We start from the raw sequence: 25,440 nt of genomic DNA on the forward strand, positions 1-25,440 counted from the left end.
CCTCCTTCCCCGTCCCTCTTCAGGGACCCTTCTCACAAGCAACTCCTTATCCAGCTGCTAAGGGAAAACTTTCCAGCGACTGTGCACACAGCGCGCACACACCTGATTGGACTGGACATGAACGACACATCTCGAAGAACAACAGTTACGAGAAGGTGAGCAACCATTTTATTTTGGAGATGGAAGAAGGAAATATTTATCTGTCCAGCTGATTTAAAAAAATAATGGTAGATGTTTTGAGGTTTGGAATGTAAGAAGTAATTCCATCAGAGATGGATTAGTGAGAAAAGTGCAGGTTAGTCAAAGGTACCTGTTAAATTGTGTCTAATCACATAGATCTGCAATTTATCAGAGAGATATCACTGCCACATGTGTATATCTGTGAACGTACAATGTGGTATACATTGTCAAAAGTAACTGGTTATTCTGGGTGCCACCACTGTTCTTGATTAATGTGAGACAATTTGGGAGGGGCTGATTTTCTTAAGGGCCCCCTAAATTTTCTCATAATGCTGAGCGTGAGCACACACAGTTGGTCAACAAGAAATTTTCAAGAAATGAGAAAAACATATATTCTGCAAAGCTTTTTTAAATTATTTCAACTGCTTCACCACCCTCCATTTTTAATTTAGCTGGTCAGAGAGTTCAAGGAAAAGAAATTCTGCATATAAATCCTGCATATGTGTAATTCTATGGGCTTATTGAATCATTTTTGTATAGCTTATGCCTGCTTACCAAAGACCACTATTAATTTACTATTACTGATAATATTCCTAGCCCCAATCAGGATTGTTCTAGGGACTATACAAACACATGTGAAGATTAGCTCTATGGTGTTCAGAATCACACTGGAACAAACGTTCTTGAACGCAATAGTCTTTATTCAGTGACACAGTTACCAGCTGCCCCTACGTGACAGAGCATGGGCGTCTGTAGTGCCCTTCTCCCAGACCTCCTGTCTTGGAGCTTAAATCACTTAAAGGTACCATTCCCAATGCCATAAGCTTCTTGCCCAGGAAAGTTTACTCTACAGTGTTTCCCTGATCCGGCTCAGAATTGCATGAATTCTCCCACATTTTTCTTCCACCTTTTAGCACTCAAAGACCCAGGACTTAAGTTTGTCTCAAAAAGACAAATGTTCTTTTTTCTCAAAAAGGTTTTAACTTTTATCTTGAAACTTCACTTCAATGGTACTTAGACACATGCTTAAGTACATATTGAATAGGGATGGACGTAAGTAGTTGCCTAAATGTTTTGGTGGATGAGGGCCTTAGTGAAGGGAGACAAAGTCCCAGAGCAGTTGACTTTTGAAGCAAAGCTCAGAAAGTGAAACAAAATAGATGTTTGGTTTATTTCTTTATAAGTTTTTTTCTTTCTTTTCATTGTGGTCCCCGGCTTTCCCACCCAGAGAAAATACAACTGTGACAAACTGGAAATCCCCTGAACAACATTGTTTCTGATAATAAGATCGCACAAGCTCAATCAAAATATTATGCCTAAAAAGCCTTTTTCTTTCAGTTTGCTTTGAAAGAGAGAGAGAGAGAGAGATGATCAAAGTGAAAGTCCACTTAAATGATAAACAAGAAGAATTTAAAGAGAGATGGTGTCATTTTTGTAAAAAGAAAAGGAGTACTTGTGGCACCTTAGAGACTAACCAATTTATTAGAGCATAAGCTTTCGTGAGCTACAGCTCACTTCATCAGATGCATATCGTGGAAACTGCAGCAGACTTTATATATACAGAGAGAATATGAACCAATACCTCCTCCCACCCCACTGTCCTGCTGGTAATAGCTTATCTAAAGTGATCATCAGGTGGGCCATTTCCAGCACAAATCCAGGTTTTCTCACCCTCCACCCCCCCCACACAAATTCACTCTCCTGCTGGTGATAGCCCATCCAAAGTGACAACTCTTTACACAATGTGCATGACAATCAAGTTGGGCTATTTCCTGCACAAATCCAGGTTTTCTCACATCCCCCCCACCCCCATACACACACAAACTCACTCTCCTGCTGGTAATAGCTCATCCAAACTGACCACTCTTCAAGTTTAAATCCAAGTTAAACCAGAACATCTGGGGGGGGGGGGAAGGAAAAAACAAGAGGAAACAGGCTACCCTGCATAATGACTTAGCCACTCCAAGTCTCTATTTAAGCCTAAATTAATAGTATCCAATTTGCAAATGAATTCCAATTCAGCAGTTTCTCGCTGGAGTCTGGATTTGAAGTTTTTTTGTTTTAAGATATCATTTTTGTGTGATTCATGAGCAGAATACAATTCATTTGTGAGGTCTGAGGCTTTAATAGTTGCATCTGGAAATGCAGCAAAAATTGGTATTCGTGAAGGGGTTCATGTTCTTCTAATTTTGTGCCTAATGTTGGGCCAGATTCTGGAATCTTTACACAATGTTTCCTAAGACAAAACGCCCTGGATCTGGGATGCATGTAGAGTTGGGGTTAGAGATATAAGAAGTTATCTCATCCAAAGGACCTGAGGAGGGGAGATTGCATAATTCAAGGTTGCTTGATCCAAAGCCCATCTGACTTCAGTGACCTTTGGATCAGCCCCATGGAAACCCAAAGAAGGAACTAGAATAATGGCTTTGTTGTCAAAATCCCACCATGAATGAACTGTTGAGGCTGGTGACATCACCAAACGGGGTGGAGACTCTTGTGGGTTCACCAAAGTGACAATTGGAGGGAGGATCTCAAGGAGGGAGATCTGGGACTGGGAGTTGGAGGGTCTGACAGAATGGCTGGCTAGACTTGCCTGGAGAGGGGGGCTGACTGAAGATAGGTTAGTAGAGCTATGAGGATGGAAAACCTTAAGAGAGCTCAGCATGGTGTCCTGAACCCCAGCAGCTCCTCACCTCTTAGATCGTGATGGGCTCTGGAGGGGAGAGAGTCCTCAGGAAAAGTGAGGGACTCCCATGGCCATCACAGTAACCCAGCATCAAGGGCTGGCACTGAGAAGTGACATCAGATATAGACAGGTCATGGCACATTGCATGTGTATATTCGTAAATAGTTAAGAAGCTCAAGTTAAACTAACATAGAGTAAGATGAGAGGTTTCAGTGTATAAAACTATTTCTTTAATGCTTCTATGTTAGATGATATTTATTCTTAGCATAATAAGTAAGATCTATCATTTTCATGAGCTCTATGTCTAGGCCTGATACAGGCTACTCAGTTATTTAGACTCTTGACTGCCACTTCTTAAAGTGATGTTACATAATAATTACCTCATGCAACAATGTAGCTCTGGGTTTTCCAGTTCTTGGGGATAAAAGGCTAAAACTGTTTAACTCTAAAAGTCTAGAAGAGACAAGGAGTGAATAAATACTGGATGGTGGCAGCAACAGTACCAGATAAACAGTCACTTAACAGTTTTGTGTTTGTGTGGTGGTGGTTCACTGGAAGGGAAGCAGGGCATCACATAGGCTCACAAACACTAACCCACATTAGTCAATGACTAGCCTGCCCCTGAATTATTTTGGTGTGTGTTGGTGTGGAGGAGTTGGAGACACAAAAAGAGGGGGAGGAAATATTTAACACCTCTTCTGTGTGTCTCTGCGGCTTGCTCGCTTTGCGTCTCTCTTTTAGGTCCTGATCCTGAAAATTGTGAGTAGTTCCAGATTGCTTACAGACCAGTCACATGAATAAGGGTTTGCAGGACTGACCCTTTAGATTGCAATCTCTTTGGAGCAGGGAGTGTCTTTATTTTTGTTTTGTACAGCATCAAGCAAGCTGTTGGTGTTTAGCAAATAATACATAATTGCATTTATATTTATTAATAATAATATATAGCTCTTAACTACCACTTTGAAAATGGGAGATCTCAGAGCGCTTTACAGATTCTCCCTCCTGGACAACCATGTATCCACACTGGGTTCAGTGAGGTGACACAGCTTTAACTGAGGGCAAAATTTGGCCCCTAGTTCTGTGGTGTGTCTGGTCTTCCTGGACCACAAGCCATCTCACCTAAGAGCCCTATCTTGCTCTCGCCAAAATTACTAGTAAAAATCCCACTGATGTCAGTAGAAAAAGGATTGGGCCTTTAGGACCTGATCCAAACCACATTGAAGTCAGTGGGAGTCTGTTTACTCACTTCAATGAGCTTTGGATTAAGCCCTTAGTTTGGAAGTGAGAGGCATTTTCAAAATAAAAGCTCCACGAGTATTTTCACTCTGGCTTCCTGGCTCACTCTCCACAGCTTGTCATCCTCTTCAGTGTGTTTACACTTCCCCCTGCCTGTGGTTGGTTTATCAGAGCAGGGGGTTCACACTTCACCCTGGGTATAAAGCAACTGAGTGAGCTTCTCTCTCACACACGGGCACGCACACAACAAATATGCTCAGAATGACACAGACCAGCACAGCGTTTGCCATTTTACTCTTTTTTCTTCTTCACACCACTTCTGGAGAAAGTGGTTCTACCTCAGGAGAAGATTCCGGTGAGTCATTTCACATTTGCTTTCAGGATCAGGAATAATTTGAAAATGTGATTTGAATGAGATCCTCAAACTTCTACAACATGCAACTGGAGCCATTAAACACAATGTGTTAACATTTTAGCTGTTAGGTTTGCCTCTCTCATATGCTTTATGCATGGGATTTGTGTGATTCTGGTGGATTATTTACACAGATATCTATCTATACTTATGCCCAGTCTTGCATCCTTGTGCACCCCAAACTCCGATTAAAACCAGAGAAAGAGTGGGATGCACAAGGAATGCAGGATAGGGCCTACTTAGCCTCTCTCATTGCTTGTGTATAAGAATTACAGTTGTTTAAGGCTGGTAAGTAAAGAATTAGTTCATTCCATTATGTTTTGCAAATACATGGAAGTGCCATATGAAAAGGATAAGGCACTGATTCTGCTCTCACAATCCTCATAGGGAAAAATGTTTTAAAATGCCAGAAACAGTCCAATCTGCTCTACTCCAGAGGCAATACATTTCCTATTCAGAAGATTATTTCTGAGCCCCAGAGATAAGTTATCTCAAGCAGGCAGTGGCTCTGTGATGCAAGGGACGCTCTCTAGCCCTCTCCCCGCCCTCCTTCAGCAAGGTGGGGGCAGCATTTAAACAAGGAGCTTCTAGGAGCTACCTGCAGCACATCACTGGATGTATGTTTATCATAAAGGCACTAGAATTGCATCTGGGGCATTACAGTAATAATCACCTTAGTTCAACAAACTGAATTATTTTGCTTAGACACTTAAAAGTATTTTTCAGCAGAAATCATCAAATTTGTAAATACTCCACTCAATTTAGACATTCTGTACCTAGCTCTGCACTACATTCAGGAAAATTTCTTATTGCCACTAATGAGAATATTGTCTGACACACAACTTGAGACTCAGATCCTTTAAATTGCCTAGGACCCGATTCTGAAAACCTTTACTCACGTGAATAATCCTGACTCACATGAGTAGTCCTATTAAAGTCAATGGGACTGTGCAGATAAGGACTACTGACATAAGACTAGTCTCTCTCAATTACCAGTCATTAGGTTCCTAACATTTTGTTATTAGATGAGTAGCAGTATGGGTTCTGTTTTTAATGGTGCAGTAATTACTGTGTACCTATGCTAACTTTTAGATGTAATGCCATTAGTTCCCATCTGCAATGAATTATATATTTATTACACCAGAACATGGCAGTTTCACTGGTTAGAAGAATATAAAAAACAAACTGGTTTACAGAACTTAAACCTGCTTATGATGTGTTTTTCCCCTTATTTTCTTGTATTTACAGAATCCCATTGACATCAACATTAATAAAAATATATTGAAATCAATGTCTCTGAAATCATTGGGACCGCTTATCTCTGACATATATTATTAACCCGCTCCCTTTCAGTCAAAATCGCTTTGCCATCAACTTCAAAGGGAACAGGATTGGGCCCTGGTTAGAAACAGAAACAGATCCTGAAAACTCTTACTCCTGTAAATAGTCCCATTGACTTCAATAGCCCTGCTCACAGGGTAACTGTTTGTAGGATGGAGTCAGCTCACATCAGAACTATTTTAATTTAAGGGTTTTTTCCCCAGATAACTTCTAAATACAGCAGATATTCAATCAGATGCCAGCAACACCAGAAAGACTACTCAAAACAGCTCTCATTGTCCAGAATAACGATCATTTTGGCTCCATGGCAATTTAAGGTCCTGATCCTGCAGCCATTTACACCTCTGCTTAACTTTATTGTTAACCAATATATATTATTGATGTCACACATATTAATATGCATTAAGCCCACAATATCAATATGGCATTATATTGTATCTATATTTCTAGCAGTTACATGGCCTGAATTGTCCTATATCTTTTTATAATTCTGTTCACTTATGCTAAGCATCCCGTAATACTTTGCAAAGCTGAAGGCAGCTTTGGCATGCGAAAATAAGGAACTTGTGAAAGGCAAAATACATTAATGTTCTACTACGGTATAAGCTGGGGAAGTACCTTCACGGACCAGTACCTGGAATGCTAATATCCCCAAAAAAGACAAGGCAAGGCACAGAGAAACAAGTTAAGGGGCTGGGACAAACTGATGGGTTGGATTTTAGTGACGTGTAAAAGTTTTATAACTTGTAAAATCATCCTAAAAACACTCCTAGCTGAACCACACTTTCCGTGTAAGGTGAATTTAACAATGCTGCACAAGACAGCTTCCCAGAAACTGGTATCTTACTGAGCCTTTCTTCCTGTACATTCTAATATTAGTGTTTAGCAATAAACCTGACTGATATTGGTCATTTGGCCTCTTGACTATATTTCTTAATGGACCAAAGTGTAGTCAAGCAATTGACTGTACAATTTATCAAGGGTACATACTGTAAGTAGTCCTATGGACTTCAGTACAAAAAGTTAAGAATGTAAATAAGTCTCTGCAAATATTTATATTTCGGTGGTGCCAAAGTCCCCTATCAGGATTGGGGCCACATTGTGTTGAGTGGTGTACAAACATGGAAAAGAGCCTGCCTTAAACACTTCACAGTGTAAGTGATTATGAGCCCAGTTCTTCTCCTATTGAAATTAGTGTCAAAGTTCCCCACTGATTTAAATGAAATCAGGATTAGGTGTTCAGTCTGAGTTACCTAAAATCTGAGGGAAAGGATCATGATCCTGCAAATTTTTACTGATGTATACAGACCTTACTCACATCATTAGTCATGTAGCGGTCACTGGGAAAGATAACAGCTATTTGTGTGAGTTAGGATTTGCAAGTTCAGGAGCCAACATGGAAAGAAGTATATTGTTGATTGTCAGATAGCAAAATTTAATTTCAAGCCATAGAATACGGTACATGAAAATTCTTCTTAAATTGCACATATCATGCTAATTGCTAATCTAATATTTTAACTGATCATTTTTTACTGTTACAAATACTTTTCATGACTCAAAAAAGTTGTATTCACAGTGCAGGAGTTCAGTGCCAGACATTGCAAGTCAGCTGCCCTCCTCCTTTAATGCTAGTCTAATATCTGAAGAACCCCTTTACTATTTAAACATTCAACAGTTCAAATGCTAGACAAAGAAGCTCATCTTCCTTAGATTTTTCAATCTTTAGGACAACAGGATGGATTCTGATTTACAGCTTCTGCCACTTGAGTCCCATTCTTATGGGTACTGAATAAATACAACTTTTCAGATAACTGTGGCAGCCGACAAGAGGATTCTTATTTGAGAGTCTTACTTGGTGAGGTGATACAATCCATGCATTTATACATATTATGACATGGCCTTTATTTACATATATAAACAACCATGCAAAACAATGTCATTATAAGTAATAAACAGTAATAATAATTCACAACAATTTTAATGACAGGTTTCAGAGTAGCAGCTGTGTTAGAATGTATACGCAAAAAGAAAAGGAGGACTTGTGGCACCTTAGAGACTAACAAATTTATTCGAGCATAAGCTTTCATGAGCGACAGCTCACTTCATCGGATGCATCCAATGAAGTGAGCTGTCGCTCATGAAAGCTTATGCTCAAAACAATTTTAATGTTACCCATATGTAACCAGAATTATGGATAACACAAGTCAAGTAATCGTATCAGAAGTCTTAAGAGTGCTGCATAGTCTCTGGTCATATAGGACATGATTGTCTATATGTGACTAGATGGCTCAGAGGACTTGTGATAGACTTTCACCTCTATTAAACCAGTTCAAAGCCAGTTCTAGACTAGTACTGATTAGAAGCTGTTTCTCTTTAATAGTCTAAGTGAAATAAATGTCATGCTATTGGTCCAGGTGTCCATGTAACAGAAAATATTTCCACTACAATTGGCACTAAATGGCAACCTTGGAGCTTCTATCCGCAAAGAAACCAAAAATGGAATGGACATAGAGAATGATTATTGTGATCACTGCTACTGATTGGCCAATTGCACCTACAAATTGGGTGCCGTGCTAGACTATGAGAAAACATTCTATTAGTATTGTTACCTTGTCCTGTCTCATCTCCTCCCTGTTTGCTTGTTTCTTTCAGCCACCTGTGAGGTCTTGGTATTTAGTCTGTAAGCTCTTTGGAGAAGGAGCTGTCTTTTACAATATGTGTGTACCATGTCTAGCACAATGGGGCCCTGGCTTTAAATGGAGGCCTCTCGGTCACTAGTGTAATATAAATAACCATGAATAATACCTCATCTCCGTTCAGTTCAGAGTTGAGGCACATTGGCAGGGCAGTGGAGTGATGCTTGCACAGATGCTGCCCAGGCTATACCTGTTCTGTGGATAAAAAGAGAACTTCCTTCTCCACGGGTATCAATCCTACATCTTTCTCCAGCATTCAATTCCCTTAAATATTAAAAGAAGATGGATGGGACTTGGAGGATGACGCTTCATATATCATCATTCTCATTCCCAGAAAGCAGTAGGGAACAGAAGTTAATATAGCCTGGCTTTCAGACAGCTAATGCTCACAGGGACCATTACAGAGAACAGTACCACTGCTTCTTACCCACTTTTCAGCTAGCTTCTGTGCAGAGGTGCTGAGGGGAGGAAGCTCCTTCAATTCTTCCCTGGTGGACCTGCCCTGGTGCCATTCACAATCTAACCCTTCATTATCAGTTCTGCTGAACTTGGGGTGGAAGTTGGGGTGGAAATATTTCTCTCAGAACTTTGTTTATTTTGCTCTCCCTGGTCTGACATGCAAGAGCTTTGGATACGAAACACGCAACATCCAGTCAAATAGCAATTGTTTTATGACTCATCAAGGCAAACTTTGAAGAAACGGTGTTATGTGACAGAAAGTCTGAGATTTCCCTGCAAACCTGACGGTATGACATTTGAGAGAAACGGATGGCACAGTCAAAATGTGCCAGAGTGCTCAACCGCCTGTGCCAGTGCAAGGGGATTTGAAATGAGACCTCTAAAAATTCTGCCTTAATTTTCTAACTCTTGTCAATAATCTGACAGCAAAGCAAAAGTATCAGGTCCATTTAACATAAGTTTGGAGGGCCTGAGCTATTGTGCAGAGATAGGCTGTTGATAAATTATAGAGGGTTCAGTGAAGAGCTACAGGAATGATTGAAGTATTAGAAAGGATTACAAAAATAGAAAACATGCCTAACAGTGATAGATTCAAGGCGCTCAACCTGTTTAGCTTGACAAAGAACAAGTTAGAAGGTCACTTAATCACAGTCTATAAGTACTGACATGGAGAACAAATATTTAATAATGGGCTCTTCAATCTAGCAGAGAAAGGTATAACAGGATCCAGTGGCTGGACAAATTGATTTTAAAATCAAAATTGGATGTTTTTCTAAAAGATTTGATGTAGGCATTATTTTGAGGAAGTCCTGTGGCCTGGGCTATACAGGAGGTCAGACTAGTGATTACAATGGTCCCTTGTAGTCTATGAATATTCTTGGACAATTTGGGGCCTGTCTAGACAACTGCTATTTGTACCTGTTTAGCTACAATAATGTAATTAGCTGGTGTATCCTCCAGTGTAGATGTGCCGCAGCAGAGTAATAAGGTGCTTAGCTTAGTTTGAAACACCAGTACAAATAGCCCCAGTACAGACAACCTTTAAGTCTTGGCCAGAAACTCCCCTTCTTCTCAAACAGTAACTTTTATTTTTGCCAAACTGAGTGATGGTGCTGTTGTGTGAAAAATGGAGTCTAGGATGTGCCACGTTAATTTTCCATATATGGTTTATGTCTAGTGATTGATGCTATATTCTGGGAATCCTGGTTTGTTACTGGTGCTCCATACACATTTCTTACTATGCCTAGCACATCATGAGATATCACACCTTCAAAATCACAATATCATGATTTCTAGAAAATGCTGACAGTTTTTGAAAATGGATTAGTTCCCATTTTTCTCTTGGTGTGACATTTGTACATGGTTCTTACAATTAATATTTGGCTACCTGTGACTAATATGGCCATCTCAAATTCATGCAGATTAACACTATATATTATAACTTCACACTGTATGTGTATTGCATGCATCAAAGGGAGTTCTATGTACAGAGGGCTTCCAAGATCAAATCAATACTCACTCTTTTATAGTTTGATTAATGGTAAAAGCCAAGACTGGCATATCTAAACCAATAAGTTAGCTCCTGAATGATGTCATTTTATAACTGATACACAAGCTAGCCTGTGTGTCCTTGAGTGTGAGTGTCACAATGGATGGAATTCACCCTTTGTGCAGAGAGATGACATATAATAAGCCCAGAAAAAAGAAAATGAAAACCCCTTTCTATGATTTTATAAAACTGAAATGTTGGGCTTAAACTACTGGATGCTTCTCCTTTATAGCAACTTACAAGAAAAGAGGCTGTTTCACAGTGAGACTGTTAAATTTTATTTCAAACAAACCCTGTCATTTGCTTCATTAACATTCCATATATTTCTCCTTAGATGATGAATTAGAGAACGTTGATATTGAGTGTTTCAGTCAGCTGGAAATTAAGGAATGCTGTCACTCCCTAACATGCAACTTTACGGAGTTGGACCTTAACAATACAAACATTAACCTTACAATATGGTAAGAAGCTACATTCTGTGTCAGCAATCATGGTACTATAATTCCTGAATACTAATAATCAATATGCCATAGGTTGGAAAGCATGGATGTAAGAACGGGGAAAAGTTCTCATTCTGAGTTTTGTACCAGTTTTGAATACAATATTCTGCAAAAATCAAGAGTTTGGTGAGCCAGAATCCAAACTCCAAATAGGAAAATTAATCAGCTGAAAGGAATTTGTACAGAACATGCCAATAAATTTGTAATGTACATGATGGGTCTGATCCTGCTCCCACTAGGCTAGAGTCTACGTGGTCATTATGCAGGATGCCACTGACTTCATTGGGAGTCACTGTAAGTATCTTAATAAAATTCAGCTATATAGACTGAAGAGGGTGAAGAGGAAGTGTCCATTATTTAAATCAAGACAGAAATTAACCAATCATCTCCATGCACAGAAAACATGCACTAGAATAAATATTCTGTACAAAGATGTGCACAGTTATCAATGAAATCAGAAAACTTTGCTTTGAGATGGGGCCATAGCAATATTTTCAACCCTGTTTTTGTCACTGAGGCAGACTTCGTCAGACTTTCGGTTCTGTGGTTTACTTTTGATTTATCCTTTGGCTTGTTTTTCCCAAAACTGAAAGTATGGTAACAATCAGCAAAAGAAAGGGATTTTCCAATTCTTCTAATAGTTGCTTTACTTGTTTTCTCTTATTTGTTAGAATTTTTCTATTTTCCTGACAAATGAAATAAAAATTGAGACGTGGTGCTTCCTATCCGTGGAAATAATGAGATTAAAAAGTATCATTTTAGAAAATGGAGGTTCATTAACTTATTTGATTAATAAGAAAAGTCTAGTAATGTACATTATATTTTCTTGTTTCCTACATACATAATGATCACTAATGCTGCATGACTTCAAAGAATCTGCTGGAAATAATTTTACAATGACGTCTGACATGACCTTCAACACCTATCGGACTGTTGGTTTGCCAAATTATTTTGTAGCTTCAGAACTGTATCTTATACTGTAACTTGATCAAGTTCTTTGATCAAATTCTTGTGATGGGTTCAGTCACAGAGACCCCCTTGAGGCTGTTACCTGACATGCTGGAATTATTTCTGAGCCCGTTTCCCCTGCCAGCTTGGGATTCCAGAACCGTGCCTTGTTGTTCCAGGCACGCTAGCCTGCTGCAACACAGACCCAGGTCTGGTCCACGCCCCCAAAGCTGCAGACTTTAACCTAAAACTGCTCAGCAAGTCACCTATTTCCAGCACCCAGACACCCAGTTCCCAATGGACTCCAAACCCCAAATAAATCCTTTTTACTCTGCATAAAGCTTATACAGGGTAAACTCATAAACTGTCTGCCCTCTATAACACTGTTAGAGAGAGATGCACAGCTGTTTGCTCCCCAGGTATTAATCATTTACTCTGGGTTAATTAATAAACAAAAGTGATTTCATTAAGTATAAAAGTAGAATTTAAGTGGTTTCAAGTAATAACAGACAGACCAAAGTAAGTTACCAAGTAAAATAAAACAAAACATGCAAGTCTAAGCCTAATACATTAAGAAACTGAATACAGGTAAATCTCACCCTCAGAGACGTTCCAATAAGTTTCTTTCACAGACTAGACTCCTTCTTAGTCTGAGCCCAATCCTTTCCCCTAATAAAGTTCTTGTTAGTTCTAGCTCAGGTGGTAACTAGGGGATTTCTCATGACTGGCAACCCCTTTATTCTGTTCCACCCCCTTTTATATATTTGACACAAGGCAGGAATTTTTTGTCTCGTTTTGGGTTCCCACCCTTCCTTCTAAATGGAAAAGCACCAGGTTTAAGATGGATTCCAGTACCAGGTGACATGGTCACATGTCCTGTGAGACCACAAGCCTCCATTATTTCTGGCCTGACTCAGATGAACACAGGAAGGCTTACAAGTAAACAGAGCCATTTACAACCAATTATCCTGGTCAATGGGAGCCATCAAGATTCTAAACCACCATTAATGGCCCATACTTTGCATAATTACAATAGAACTTTAGAATAATACTTCATATTTCTAGCTTCAGATACAAGAATGATACATTCATACAAATAGGATGAACACACTCAGTAGATTTTAAGCTTTGTAACGATACTTTATAAGAGACCTTTTGCATAAAGCATATTCCAGTTACATTATATTCACATTCCAAGCATATTTTCATAAAGCATAGAGAGTGCAACGTCACACTCCTGGCCTCACTTTTTGAAAAATAGCATTTTTGTCCATGGATCAAGAGTTTTTACACTAATTGCTCATTATCAGGATGTAATTTGTTAAATTAGGGAAGCTTTGTCTCAGAACCATTTTTTTCGTTACTTGTATGACAGACATATACCCTGACTCAGTTTCACCTTTCTTCTGCCCATGAAAGGAACAGAGTCTCTCAGTGTCCAATAGAAAGCCCACCTCTGGGCATAACATATTCTCAGACACCAGTGCAGTAATTCCCCCCAAAACCCTTGTAATAAAACCATTCTCAATAAACTCACAGTAAACATATAAACGTAAAACAGTTTTTCCAGTCCCCTCTTCAGAGACAGCACCTCCAGGTCCGTCACCCAAGACTCAACGGCAGCACTGTGTTCCCTGTTTCTTTTGCCCTGAGCCAGGGCCTTGCTGACCAGGTCCTACTGCCAAAGACTGACCAGTCTCCTGACTGTTACCAGGGCCCACTACAAGAGATCTCCCCAGAGTTCCACTTAGGGTTGCCACCAACTCAGGTTTTTCCCAGCATAGTCCCTTTTTTGAGGTAGCTGTCCCAGGCAATTTGTCAGGGTGCTCAGTACACACTGCCAGCAGTCCAGTTTTATGGGCTCAGGATCATCTTGGATGTCTCAAGTTTTTGTACCTCAAAAATGGCAACTCTTGTTCCTCTCCTGAGGCCTTCCTGCCTGTGAGTCCAACCCTATTCAGGGAACAACTTTCCAGAACCGACCCCTTGTTCTGGGCCACCTCCCACACCCCTCCACTCAGGCTTTTACCCTGCATGCTCCCCAGAGTGCTCCCTCCCAGGCCTCCCTGCCTGAATCCGAGCCTTGCTCAGGGGACATCCCTCCAGGGTCCACTCTGTTGCTTCCACTGACCAAGCGGGATCTTCCCCTTTTGCCTAGGGCCACTGTCCAGGCCTTCTCCTTGTCAGGTGTCTCCAGCTTTGTTCTCAGCTCAGTTCTCATCCCTAGTTCTGCTCCAACTCTCCTGAGAGTTCAGCTCTCTGTACCAGATCTCCTGTAGCTCTTTCTTACTGCCTCCTGTCTCTGACTCCTCTCATGCTCTGTCTCAGGGAGCACTCACCTGCCAATCTCCTTCCCCAAGGACCCAGTTGCCCTCTTTTAAAACCCAATCAGGAGGCAGCTGACCAGTCACTGGTGCACGGGACTCTACTCCCTCTTAAAGGGACCAGCCACCCTGTGACCCATCATTTTTTCCAAGTTCCAATATCCTGGACTAAACTTCCTATTTTATGCCGTGCATTTTCATTGTGATATGTCACATCAACCCTCCCTTCCTCCACTGTTCTTCTGTCTTCCACAAATTCTTTCATCTATGTCCATTCTTTAAAATCTTCAATCTGTGCTCATTTTCCACTTGTAATACATCCCTACATTCTGTGATTTTGTTGAGCTGTGAACTGCACAGATAATCAGATGTGGTTCTAAAAAGTGTGATCACAGACAGCTTCTGACAGAAATCAGTGATTCTCTGTTTACTTTTTTCTCCCCTGTTTTTTAATTTATTGGTCTTAAATTGTTGGTTTTAAATTCTGGTCATGTCAGCTGTGGTTGTCATGGATAGAGGAGCATATGCCATGTAACTTTTCCCCTTTTATTATCATTTATTATCATTTAATTAACGTAATGATTCTACTTCTGCTGCCATCAGTGGGAAGTTTTGCCATTGACTTAAATGGGATCAGCCCCCACAAGGCTCATTTGAACTGTATTTTTAAATTGTGACAAAATTGATTTTTAAAAAACAAAGTTATTTTAACACAAACATCTCAAATTAAATGATAAAATCTCTCCTCGGTTTTCCTTACACAGCCCATTAACTCCTAGTGTGATTTCACAGATGTAGCACTTGATCAGTACACCCATGGAACCAGAATTAAAAAGCAATGGCCATATTGTGATCCCATTATTTACACGACATAGTACCTAATTCCACAAGGAGTCTCACTGAAGTTCATATAAATAAAGGTAAGGAGCAGGTTTAAAACAAACAAAAGGAAGGATTTTTTCACACAATACACAGTTAACCTGTGGAACTCCTTGCCAGAGGATGTTGTGAAGGCCAAGACTATAACAGGATTCAAAAAAGAACTAGAAAAATTCATGGAGGATAGGTCCATCAATGGCTATTAGCCATGATGGACAGGGATGGTGTCCCTAGCCTCTGTTTGCAAGAAGCTGGGAATGGGGATGGATCATTTGATGATTACCTGTTCTGTTCATTCCCTCTGGGGCACCTGGCATTGGCCACTGTCAGAAGACAGGATACTGGGCTCGGTGTACCTTTGATCTGACTCAGTATGGTTGTTCTTATGTAACAGAATCTGCTCCTTAATAAGGGATGTCAGTGTGAGATTCTGGGAGCCAGCTCAGGAAAATAGCTGCCTATGTCTAGAGCTCCTGCTCAGCCATAGTAAAATCCATCAACATCTACAATACTAAGGCCACTGTTTTTTTGTCTCTGGATGGTTAATCTTGTTGTTTAACATCATAGCAGCAAATTGATCCAATTTTGACTCCCCCCCTTTCCCTCCCCAAACTCCCCACAAATAGCAAAGAAACAGAGGTTCTCTTGACAGTCCTGTGCAGGGCAGCATGGCCCAAGGAAAAGGGTCCCCAATAGGCCTAGATCGAGTCTATAAAAGGCTAACGGAGACATCTAAAGAGCAGAACCTACTTAGGAAAATACCAGAGCATTAAATTAATCCTGAAATTAAAGCCATGACTGCAGCACACTAAGTAGGTTTGCAGAGGCTAACCTCCAGGAACAAGGAGGCAGAACTAGAATATGTATCTTAAAAGACAATATGGACTCTGCTGGGATCACTAGAGCAACAATATCTGATCAAAAAGCTACAACATAGAATCAGTGATCTGGAGGGCTGGTCCAGAAAAAATAATTCGAGGGTCGTCAGGCTCCCTCTGAAAGTGGAAAAGTGCAGGCCAATAGAATTATTGTCTAAGACCCTACTTCAGATTCTTTCCTTATACCTTGATTCAGAGCTGAACATAGAAAGACCTCTCCACTCCCTAGCCCCCAAACCTTCAGCTAATGCCAAACGCATGGGATTTATATTCAAATTCCTAATATACAATGCACAATAATCCATCCTTTAAAAAGCCAGAGAAAAAGGAAACCTGAGTTGGAATGGGCATAAAATAATATTTCCCAACTACAGCTGAGATGTAGTTAAACAAAGAGCCCTGTTCAATATGTCAAGGAAGATGGTCAAGGAGAAAGGACTGACCTATTTTTTAGCCTTTCCAGCTATTTTTAAAATCAAGCAGGCTGGCCAACTCCATGGCTACTCCAAACTGTCAGAAGCAGAAAACTATATTGCCTCCATATAATTAAACAGACAAATGTATGTGGCCATGATATTTTCCTTTGCTATTCAACCCTTGTGTTGCTGGGTTGTTGTCATCAGAGGCAAAAGGATTGGGAAAAGGGCCCACAGCTTTGCACCCCCGATATCCTCCATCTTTCCCATATGTAAAGCCAGACAGAACCACTGGACATTCACAGACTCAAATCAACACACCACATCCCTCTGAGCAAGAACCCAGTGGAGACAGTCACTGTATCATATCCTCTCACTGAGACACTGGAGGTAATTGATTTGCCTAACAAACTGTTCAGATTGGGATTTGTTTGGTTTGGTTTTTCATAGGGTTTGGTTGGGTTTTTTTTGGAGGCGGGGAGGGGTTTGCTGTCTCTTTTTCTTACTCATAGTGTTTTTAAGAACAGCATACCAGTAATGTATTCAGTTTAAATTGCGGGTGTTGATATTTGGTGACATACCCAAGGATGAGGGAAATATTTCAATTCTTATGGCTCTTTAAAGAGCTAGCCATTGAAAGGTCATACACTGAGATTTTGGACCCATTTGTCTAGAAAAGATGGTGGAGTAGTTTCTTCTTGTTTCCCACCTCTCATATTTTTTCAGTGGATCCCCAAACGGATAGCTGTCTTGTTAGCCTCTAACATCTGATGCCTAGTTATATGTGTATTTTAGCCCAGAAACCTTATTTAAAACGTACTCTGGGATGTGCATCACTTCTCCCCCATTACAGCCTTTTGCAGGGGTGGGTAGTTGGGAATATTGATCTATTTTGCATTTAACTTGGGGCAAAGGGGATGTTTGGGCTTCCCCTTCTCTAACTTCCTGATCTTTTGTCCCACCCTGACTCAAAAGCACCGCTTTCTCATACCTTTGTCTTTTCTTACACCCCTCTACCCCCTTGTCCTACCTCCTCTCAACTCTTTCTTATCCACTTAACCTCTTGCCACTCTAGCTTCTCTTTTCCCTCTAAACTCTTTATGAACTCCCCAAATACCCTTCATACTGGACTCCTCACCCTACCTGTACCCCTCGGTCTCAGTGAGTATGGCATAAGATGTTTGTTGGGATACTTACCTTTGTGAGTACCTATGGCTAACTTAGTTAAAAGTGCTTCTTGAAACATAAAAGTATTTGGTAATCCTATAAAAAGGAAAATAATTGTCTCGCTTAAGAAAGTTGAAAGCTGATATAACCTCCAGGAAACCCACCTCACTGAGTTTGAGGCTGAAAAGATTTTAGAAAGTGTGGACTGGTGAAGGCATTTTTTTAAATTACTCAACCAGATCTTGAGGGTGTCAATCTTGTTCAATAAAAAACTGAACACACAAACCCTACCAACTGATAAAGACACTGAGGGAAGACCCTTACTTGTTGAAGTTTGTATTTCTGATATTACATACAATCCTATATGCCCCCAAAAAGATGATCCCTCCTTTGTCAGTCAATTATTTTCAAGATTAATTGACTCCTCCCTAAAAAATTTGATTATAGAAGGGGACTTCAATAAAGCATAAAACTCGCTTTTGGACAGATTGAGCAGACCCCAACCATCCCAATTCTCTGCTAGGCAGACCATTAAGGCCCAGATAGAAGAACTGGGTGTACAGAATATATGGAGATTGCAGCACTCAACAGATAGAGACTACAGCTTTTTCTCACCTCTGCATTCCACATATTCACAGATTGATTATTTTTTGGAAACAAGTGGCTTGGTGAGCTCTGTTATTAACAATGAAATAAAAGTGATTATGATCTCTGATCATGCACCTTTGCCATTGCAGCTCTCGTCTCCTGAAAAGCTGCAAGCTGCCAGAAGATGGTGGTTAAACTCCTCTTTACTATTAGACACACAATTTAAAATCTTTGTGAAGGAAAAAATACAATTTTTCTTTGAGACCAATGAGAATACCTTGGTCTCCTAAGTGATCTTGTGGGATAGTTTCAAGGCATACTTAAGAAGCAGAATAATATCCTACTCCTCCCATGAAAAGAGAACTAGACATACCACACTGCTGAATTTCGGAGGAAATCTCAAGGAGGCAGACCATCAGCTATGCTAATTTTATCCTCTTTGGGTAAACTCCAAGAGAGGACTAACCTCAGGTATAAAACCAATAAAATAACTGCAGCTCAGGCTGAATTTGCTTTGTTTAAATTAAAACAGACATACTGGAAATCAGGCAATAAAGCTGGGAAATTATTAGTGCATAGACTTGGAGTGAACTCACTAAAAGCTAAAATCCCCTCAGTTCGCTCAAGTCAGGCTGGATACTCACCAATCAAAAAAATATTAATATACAGTTATCCAAATTCTACCAATGGGTGTATTTAGAGGAAGACCTTAGGGAGAAATCTGTCACAATTTTGGCCTCCAAGAAAATGTGATGTCTGGTTGCTTCTAAGTTTAAATGTCATTCCTTCTGACATTTAGAATCTTCAATTTGGGGTAATGCCAAAATTTTAATTGCCTGTAGATGCATTCTATGGCCTGATTGGATTAACAAAGGGATCTTGAACATAAACCACACTGAAAATGATTCCTTCATGCCCTTTCCTCGCCCAACTGGACCCAAAGAAGGAATGGCAACACCTTCAACTTAAACATGCTCTACAACACCAATTTGGCCTACCTGCCTTTGCAGCACCAGATCCTCAACCCATACAGCTTTCTGAAAAAGTAAAACTACCTACCTATGTCACTGGCCAGTCTGTATTTCTATCTATGAAGCAAATTGGCAATCAGCAGTGGCAATATTAGAAAGCAATGGGAACATGAGCTATCAATTTCCCTTACCAACATCCAGTGAAATCAGTTCCAACATAAAGCATTGCTCACTGGATTTGGGATTAAGATTGATCCATCAGAAAATCCTTTGGAGGATGAACTAGACTCCATGTAGATGTTTCAGGTCCAGAGCAGCCAAATCTGACAAATGCTGGTGCTTCAATGCAGCAGGCTATAATTTATACCACATATTAGATTGCCCAGTCATCCGTCTTTTTTGGACAGAGATAAATATTTAGGTCAATTTCTTTCTGTCCAACAACATGGCACTTAAGGCTGGCCATGCCATCTTAAGGCAAGCCAGTCTATCTTGGAAACTGAAATCCCTTGACAAACTTTGGTGGTAGAACTCTGATCATAGCCTAATGTCTAATTCTACAGTGACAGAAGTAAGTCCCAAATGTGCCAGCTATCAAAGAATGGTACTCTCACTTGTTCAGCCTGGTGACAGTAGAACATTTTTTTTTAAGTCCCCTTGAGGCCCTAAGCTCCTCCCATTCTCCTCAACCCATCCTCTCCCTCTGTTTTCTTTTCCCTCTCTCCCCGTCTCTGACCTATCATTCCTCTCCTCTCCTCTTTTACTTACCTTTCAGGTTTTAATTTGGTCCTCTTTCAACACTCCTCTTTCTTTCCTGCTTCTCCCAAAAGGGAATAATTCTGGAGATTAGTTTACGATTTTACTTGATAATGAACCCCACACTGGGGGTGAATAACAAAAATAGCATTATTGTTACATAACTCGTCAGGCAAATCTCCTTAACCAGTTAACAATTGTCTTTGTTATACTATTCTTTGCCCTTAATAATGAAGAAGTTTGATTCTTACCTGCCTTTTTGTATAATCTGATAATAGTTCTCTACTCGAGGTTAGAGACCTTTCTTTTCTTTGTTATCTTTATTAGCTGTGTTAAAATAAACTATAAAGAATGAATTTTAAAAGCCCCATTGTAGGGCCTGATTGTTCAAACCTATATTACTAAATTACTTACTATTGTGTATTATCCCTTTGGTTTCAAAGAAATGATGCTGATTGCAACCACTTCACTAAGGGCTTAGTAGGTGCCTGCAGGATTGAGCTTGTGTTCTGCTCTATAGAACTAGATGTGCTTAGAACCTGAAAATCTGTTCTCAAATATCATTGGGAAAATATTTAAGAATTTTTTTATTACAATTAAGAAGAAACTAACTCTGTCATGTTGGATCAACAGCACCACCACCACTGAAGAGCGTATATGTTCGACTATGGAGAAACAGGAAAGCACATATTTTTTATATTTCTATGAAATCCTCTCGCCTAAGGACATTTGTGTGGTCCTTGAGTCATGCAGAAAGTACTGCAGGAGTGTGACAGTAACCCATATTGGTAAGATGCCAAGTGCTTTACACAATATTAAGAAGTGTAAATGATTGGGGGGGAAATGGTGCAAAACCCAACATTCACTCCCAATACAATGGAGGAAATGATGGCTGGTTGAGGGATCAAGACATGGTGAGTTAAGGTAATTTGTGGCCCTAAGCCCAGAAAATACGTAGATATTCCTTATCAGTTTCTCCTACAGTCGCAGGTGGCTCCAGTGACCAAGTGCCTTTCTTCCATCTGAGTTTGGTGCAATGACAGTAGCCAATTGGGATGCTTGCCTTCCTGCAGTTATCCTTGCTTTATCACCGCCACATGGAATTCTGTAATGCACTATACATACAGATGTGCTTGGAGATCACCTAGAGACTCCAACTAGTGCAAAGTGCAGTAGTCCGACTGTTGTAGTGGAGTTGGCAGTCAGAAGCACATTACAACAGTATTCCATATTGGCTTCCTATTTGGTTCCAGATGCAATTCAAGGTTATGGTATTGAGCTCTAATGATTTGGAGCCTAGCTTCCTGAGAAACTGGCCTCTTTGTCCAGGCACCATTGGTACAGTTAAGCTAACAGTCCCTTAAATATCTGGGACACCTTGTCAGAGTGTTCTCAGGTGAGGAACCTTGATTCTTGAATTCACTTCTATTCTATTCTGTTCAGCTTTATACACCACACTCTGCACAGTGGGGTATGGGAAAGCACTTAACTGTTTAATCCTCAAGACACTGTTCAAGTGATGGTTAGGTCAGACTTTCTTCTGAAGGATCAGGGGTTTAAAGTAAAATTGTGGTCAGATGTCCCTATTATTCATTTGCCTGCATATCTTTCTGAAATATTCTCCTTTGAGTCTGAAACTTTCCATGCTTGGCCTTAGCCCGGGGTAAATTGTTTGTGAATAGTTTGAGAGAGTTCCCTTTCCTAATTTTTCTTTTATGGATAGTGTGTATGGGTGGGGTGGAGAATAACCTTTTCTTCTAAAACCTTTATAAAAATATTAATGCTCATCCATACCATGAAAACAGCTACATGAGAACACCTCCAAATTTGGTATATGACCAGTCCACACTGACAGAGTCTCCCGGATAATTATGCCAGGATGCTTCCCTGGAGCAAGTGAGAACTTCTTAGGAGTTGTTTTGAAGTCTTTTAAAAATAAATATATTGACTTATTAGATAGTTACACATAAAGGTTACTGTTCACTGTGTGACACATTGACTTGTTTTCCCCTCATCATTTACAGTTAAGCCTGAGACTCCATTTGGCATAAGTATCATATTCCAAAAGGATGCAAACGAGTATTTTATTCAATACAGTACACCGCATTCAAAGAAGAAATATCTAAAGGACAAATTAATACATGAAATATTCTATCGGCAGGAAAACGGAACTTGGGAAGTAAGTGAAAATGATTGTCTTATGAATTGCTAACGTCTATGTTAGTAGAAGTACTTATAATATATGCAAAAAATGTACTTAATTTCTATTGCTGAAATGAATATTTCTATTCATTTCTTCCTTAGCTGAAAACTTGGGAAACTGCAGTAATTATTATTAGATCATTTCACTTCTAGGTTGCCATTTCAAATCCATTCCAGGCTGATAATGATTGAAAATGGTCTGAATCCATTAGACCACCAATATCTCCTCCACAGGGCGTCTTGGATTAATTAATTAATTAATGCTTATTGCAATGAAAGCATGACATCAGTGCTAAATATTAGTAATTGTGATCATTATGTTTTTATTTTTATGTTATATACATATCAATAGATAGGTAACATTAGATGCATGCTGTTCATTACCATATTTAAATATGTACAGTTACAGTGGGCTAGATTGTGATCTGGACTAAACAAGGGAATACAGGAACCTATTACTGTCCAGCACAGATTCTGTGTCTGTTGGGCACCATAGGTGACTGGGTGCAGGAGTCAGTAATAATTGACAGAGTGGGCTGCAGGGAGAAACCGAAAACAGTTATTAATCCATTGGTTCTTTTGTATGCACTTGTAGAAAGCATATAGCGCAACCAGAACTTTGGAGCAAGACTGATACAATAAAACCAGTGGATAATATAGCTAAATATTGGCTTGCTAAGTTTACAACTCTCTTTGAGATATTTTGTGACTAAAGGCATACATGAATTAGAGAGATATTATGATATTGTATGATTATTAATTTGTTATTCAGTATTAGCTATTAATTATTAATTATTATTATTAAATATGCTGTCATGGTTCTGAGCTAGCTGCACCTCTGTTCCTTGTTCTGGTCTCTTCTGAGTGCACCGCCTCCAGATCTTAGGCCTCACGATCTTCTCCTCTCTGGGGCAGAATTCTGTGATTCTCTGACTCTCAGACTGGGCCCTGGGCTACAGTTCCCTGTTGGCCAGCCGTGATAGTTCACCAGGCCTGGCTGGGTTTCATGGCCTGCAAGTCTTCCTTTTGGGAGCTGTGACCAATGGATAACACAGTGATCCCAAACAGCCTTCTTCAAACAAAGTTTTGTTTACTCTTGACAATAGGAGCACAGAATAACAAGACAAAAGGATTAAAACAACTAAAGGCTTATATATGTATCTGCTTTACCTAAAGCTTATGTAGGCCTTGCTTATCCTAGACACCCTCACTTCTAGGGTTAGGAGTCAGTCTTCTTCCCAGCAGTCTGTGCCCCTCTTACCCTTGTTCTTCAGGGCTTGTCCTTTCACCGCCCCCAAAGTTCTTTGTCTGCCATCTGTCTCTGAACCGGTCAGACCAGGGGTCGAAGGTATCATATTGTAGCTAATAGTCCTGGGTATGTGCTGAAGAGTAGTTAGCTGGGCTATTATCTAACATTCTGGATAGTTTCCTGACCGCCAAGCTATTGACTTAACCTAATATATGCATAAAGTAAACATTTTTACAATACTCAGAGAAACATACAGCATGTAATATTCATACATTAAGAACAAAAGAACACAAGAATGGCCATACTGGGTCAGACAAATGGTCCATCTGACCCAGTATCCTGTCTTCCAACTGTGGCCAATGCCAGACATTTCAAAGGGAGTGAACAGAACAGGACAATTATCACCCAGAGCATGGGGGTTGCATCCCCGACCATCTTGGCTAATAACCACTGATGAACCTGTCCTCCATGAACTTATCTATTTCTTTTTTAAACCCAGTTATACTTTTGGCCTCAACAGCGTCCCCTGGTGACAAGTTCCACAGGTTGACTGTGCGTTATGTGAAGAACTATTTCCTTTTCTTTATTTTAAGCCTGCTGCCTATTAATTTCATTGGGTGACCCTTGGTTCTTGTGTTATGTGAAAGGGGAAAATAACTCTTCCTTATTCACTTTCTCCACACCATTCATGATTTCATAGACCTCTGTCATATCCCCCCTTAGTCATCTCTTTTCCAAGTTGAAAAGTTCCAGTCTTAATCTCTCCTCAAATAGAAGCTGTTCCATACCCCTAATCATTTTTGTTGCCCTTCTCTGTACGTTTTCCATTTCTAATATATTGTTTTTGAGCTAGGGAGACCAGAACTGCACACAGTATTCAAGATGTGGGCATACTTTGGATTTATATAGTGGAATTATGATATTTATTGTCCTATTATCTATCCCTTTCCTAATGGTCCCTAACATTCTGTTAGCTTTTTTGATTGCCGCTGCACATTGAATGGATGTTTTCAGAGAACTATCCACAAGGACTCCAAGATCTCTTTTTGGAGTGGTAACAGCTAATTTAGATCCCCATCAGTATGTGTGTATGATTGGGATTATGTTAGTATTTCTGCAATTTCATATTTGAGTTCCTTCAGAACTCCTAGGTGAATACCATCTGGTCCTGGTGACTTATTACTAAGGCTGTCAAGCGATTAAAAAATTAATCACGATTAATCAAATTAATTGTGTGATTAATCACACCCTTAAACAATAATAGAATACCATTTATTTAAATATATTTGGATGTTTTCCACATTTTCAAATATATTGATTTCAGTTTCAACACAGAATACAAAGTGTACAGTGCTCACTTTATATTTATTTTTATTATAAATATTTGCACTGTAAAAATAAAAGAAATAGTATTTTTCAATTGACTTAATTCAAGTACTGTAATGCAATTTCTTTATCACGAAAGTTGAACTTACAAATGTAGAATTATGCACAAAAAATAGCTTAATTCAAAAATAAAACAAAGTCAAACTTTAGAGCCCACAAGTCCATTCAGTCCTATTTCTTGTTCAGCCAATGGCTCAGACAAACAAGTTTGTTTACATGTGCAGGAGACAATGCTGCCCGCTTCTTGTTTACAATGTCATCTGAAAGTGAGAACAGGCGCTCACATGGCACTGCTATAGCCGGTGTCACAAGATTTTGGAAGGCACTTCTGATTTTTAAACCTTGAGTCAAGTGCTGTAGCTATCTTTAGAAATATCACATTGGTACCTTCTTTGCATTTTGTCAAATCTGCAGTTAAAGTGTTCTTAAATTGAACATGCTGGGTCATCATCTGAGACTGCTATAACGTGAAACTTATGGCAGAATGTGGGCAAAATACAAAGCAGGAGACATACAATTCTCCCCCAGCGAGTTCAGTCACAAATTGAATTAACACATTATTTTTTTAACGAGTGCGATCTGCGTGGAAGCATGTCCTCCGGAATGGTGGCCAAAGC

General features: G+C 39.8%; 1 protein-coding gene across 1 annotated transcript in view; it reads left to right on the forward strand.

Annotated features, from left to right (window-relative positions):
- Positions 1-4,320: 4,320 nt before the first annotated feature.
- The window catches only part of IL7R (interleukin 7 receptor), a 35,521-nt gene continuing 14,401 nt past the window's right edge, over positions 4,321-25,440 (forward strand). The window contains exons 1-4 of the mRNA XM_073343747.1: positions 4,321-4,457; positions 10,894-11,020; positions 20,620-20,774; positions 22,011-22,165. Of these exons, the coding sequence (XP_073199848.1) occupies positions 4,355-4,457; positions 10,894-11,020; positions 20,620-20,774; positions 22,011-22,165 (540 nt within the window). The 5' untranslated portion in view covers positions 4,321-4,354. The remainder of the gene's footprint in view (positions 4,458-10,893; positions 11,021-20,619; positions 20,775-22,010; positions 22,166-25,440) is intronic.

Source organism: Lepidochelys kempii, chromosome 5, assembly GCF_965140265.1.
Source record: "Lepidochelys kempii isolate rLepKem1 chromosome 5, rLepKem1.hap2, whole genome shotgun sequence".
Classification (NCBI taxonomy): Eukaryota; Metazoa; Chordata; order Testudines; family Cheloniidae; genus Lepidochelys; species Lepidochelys kempii.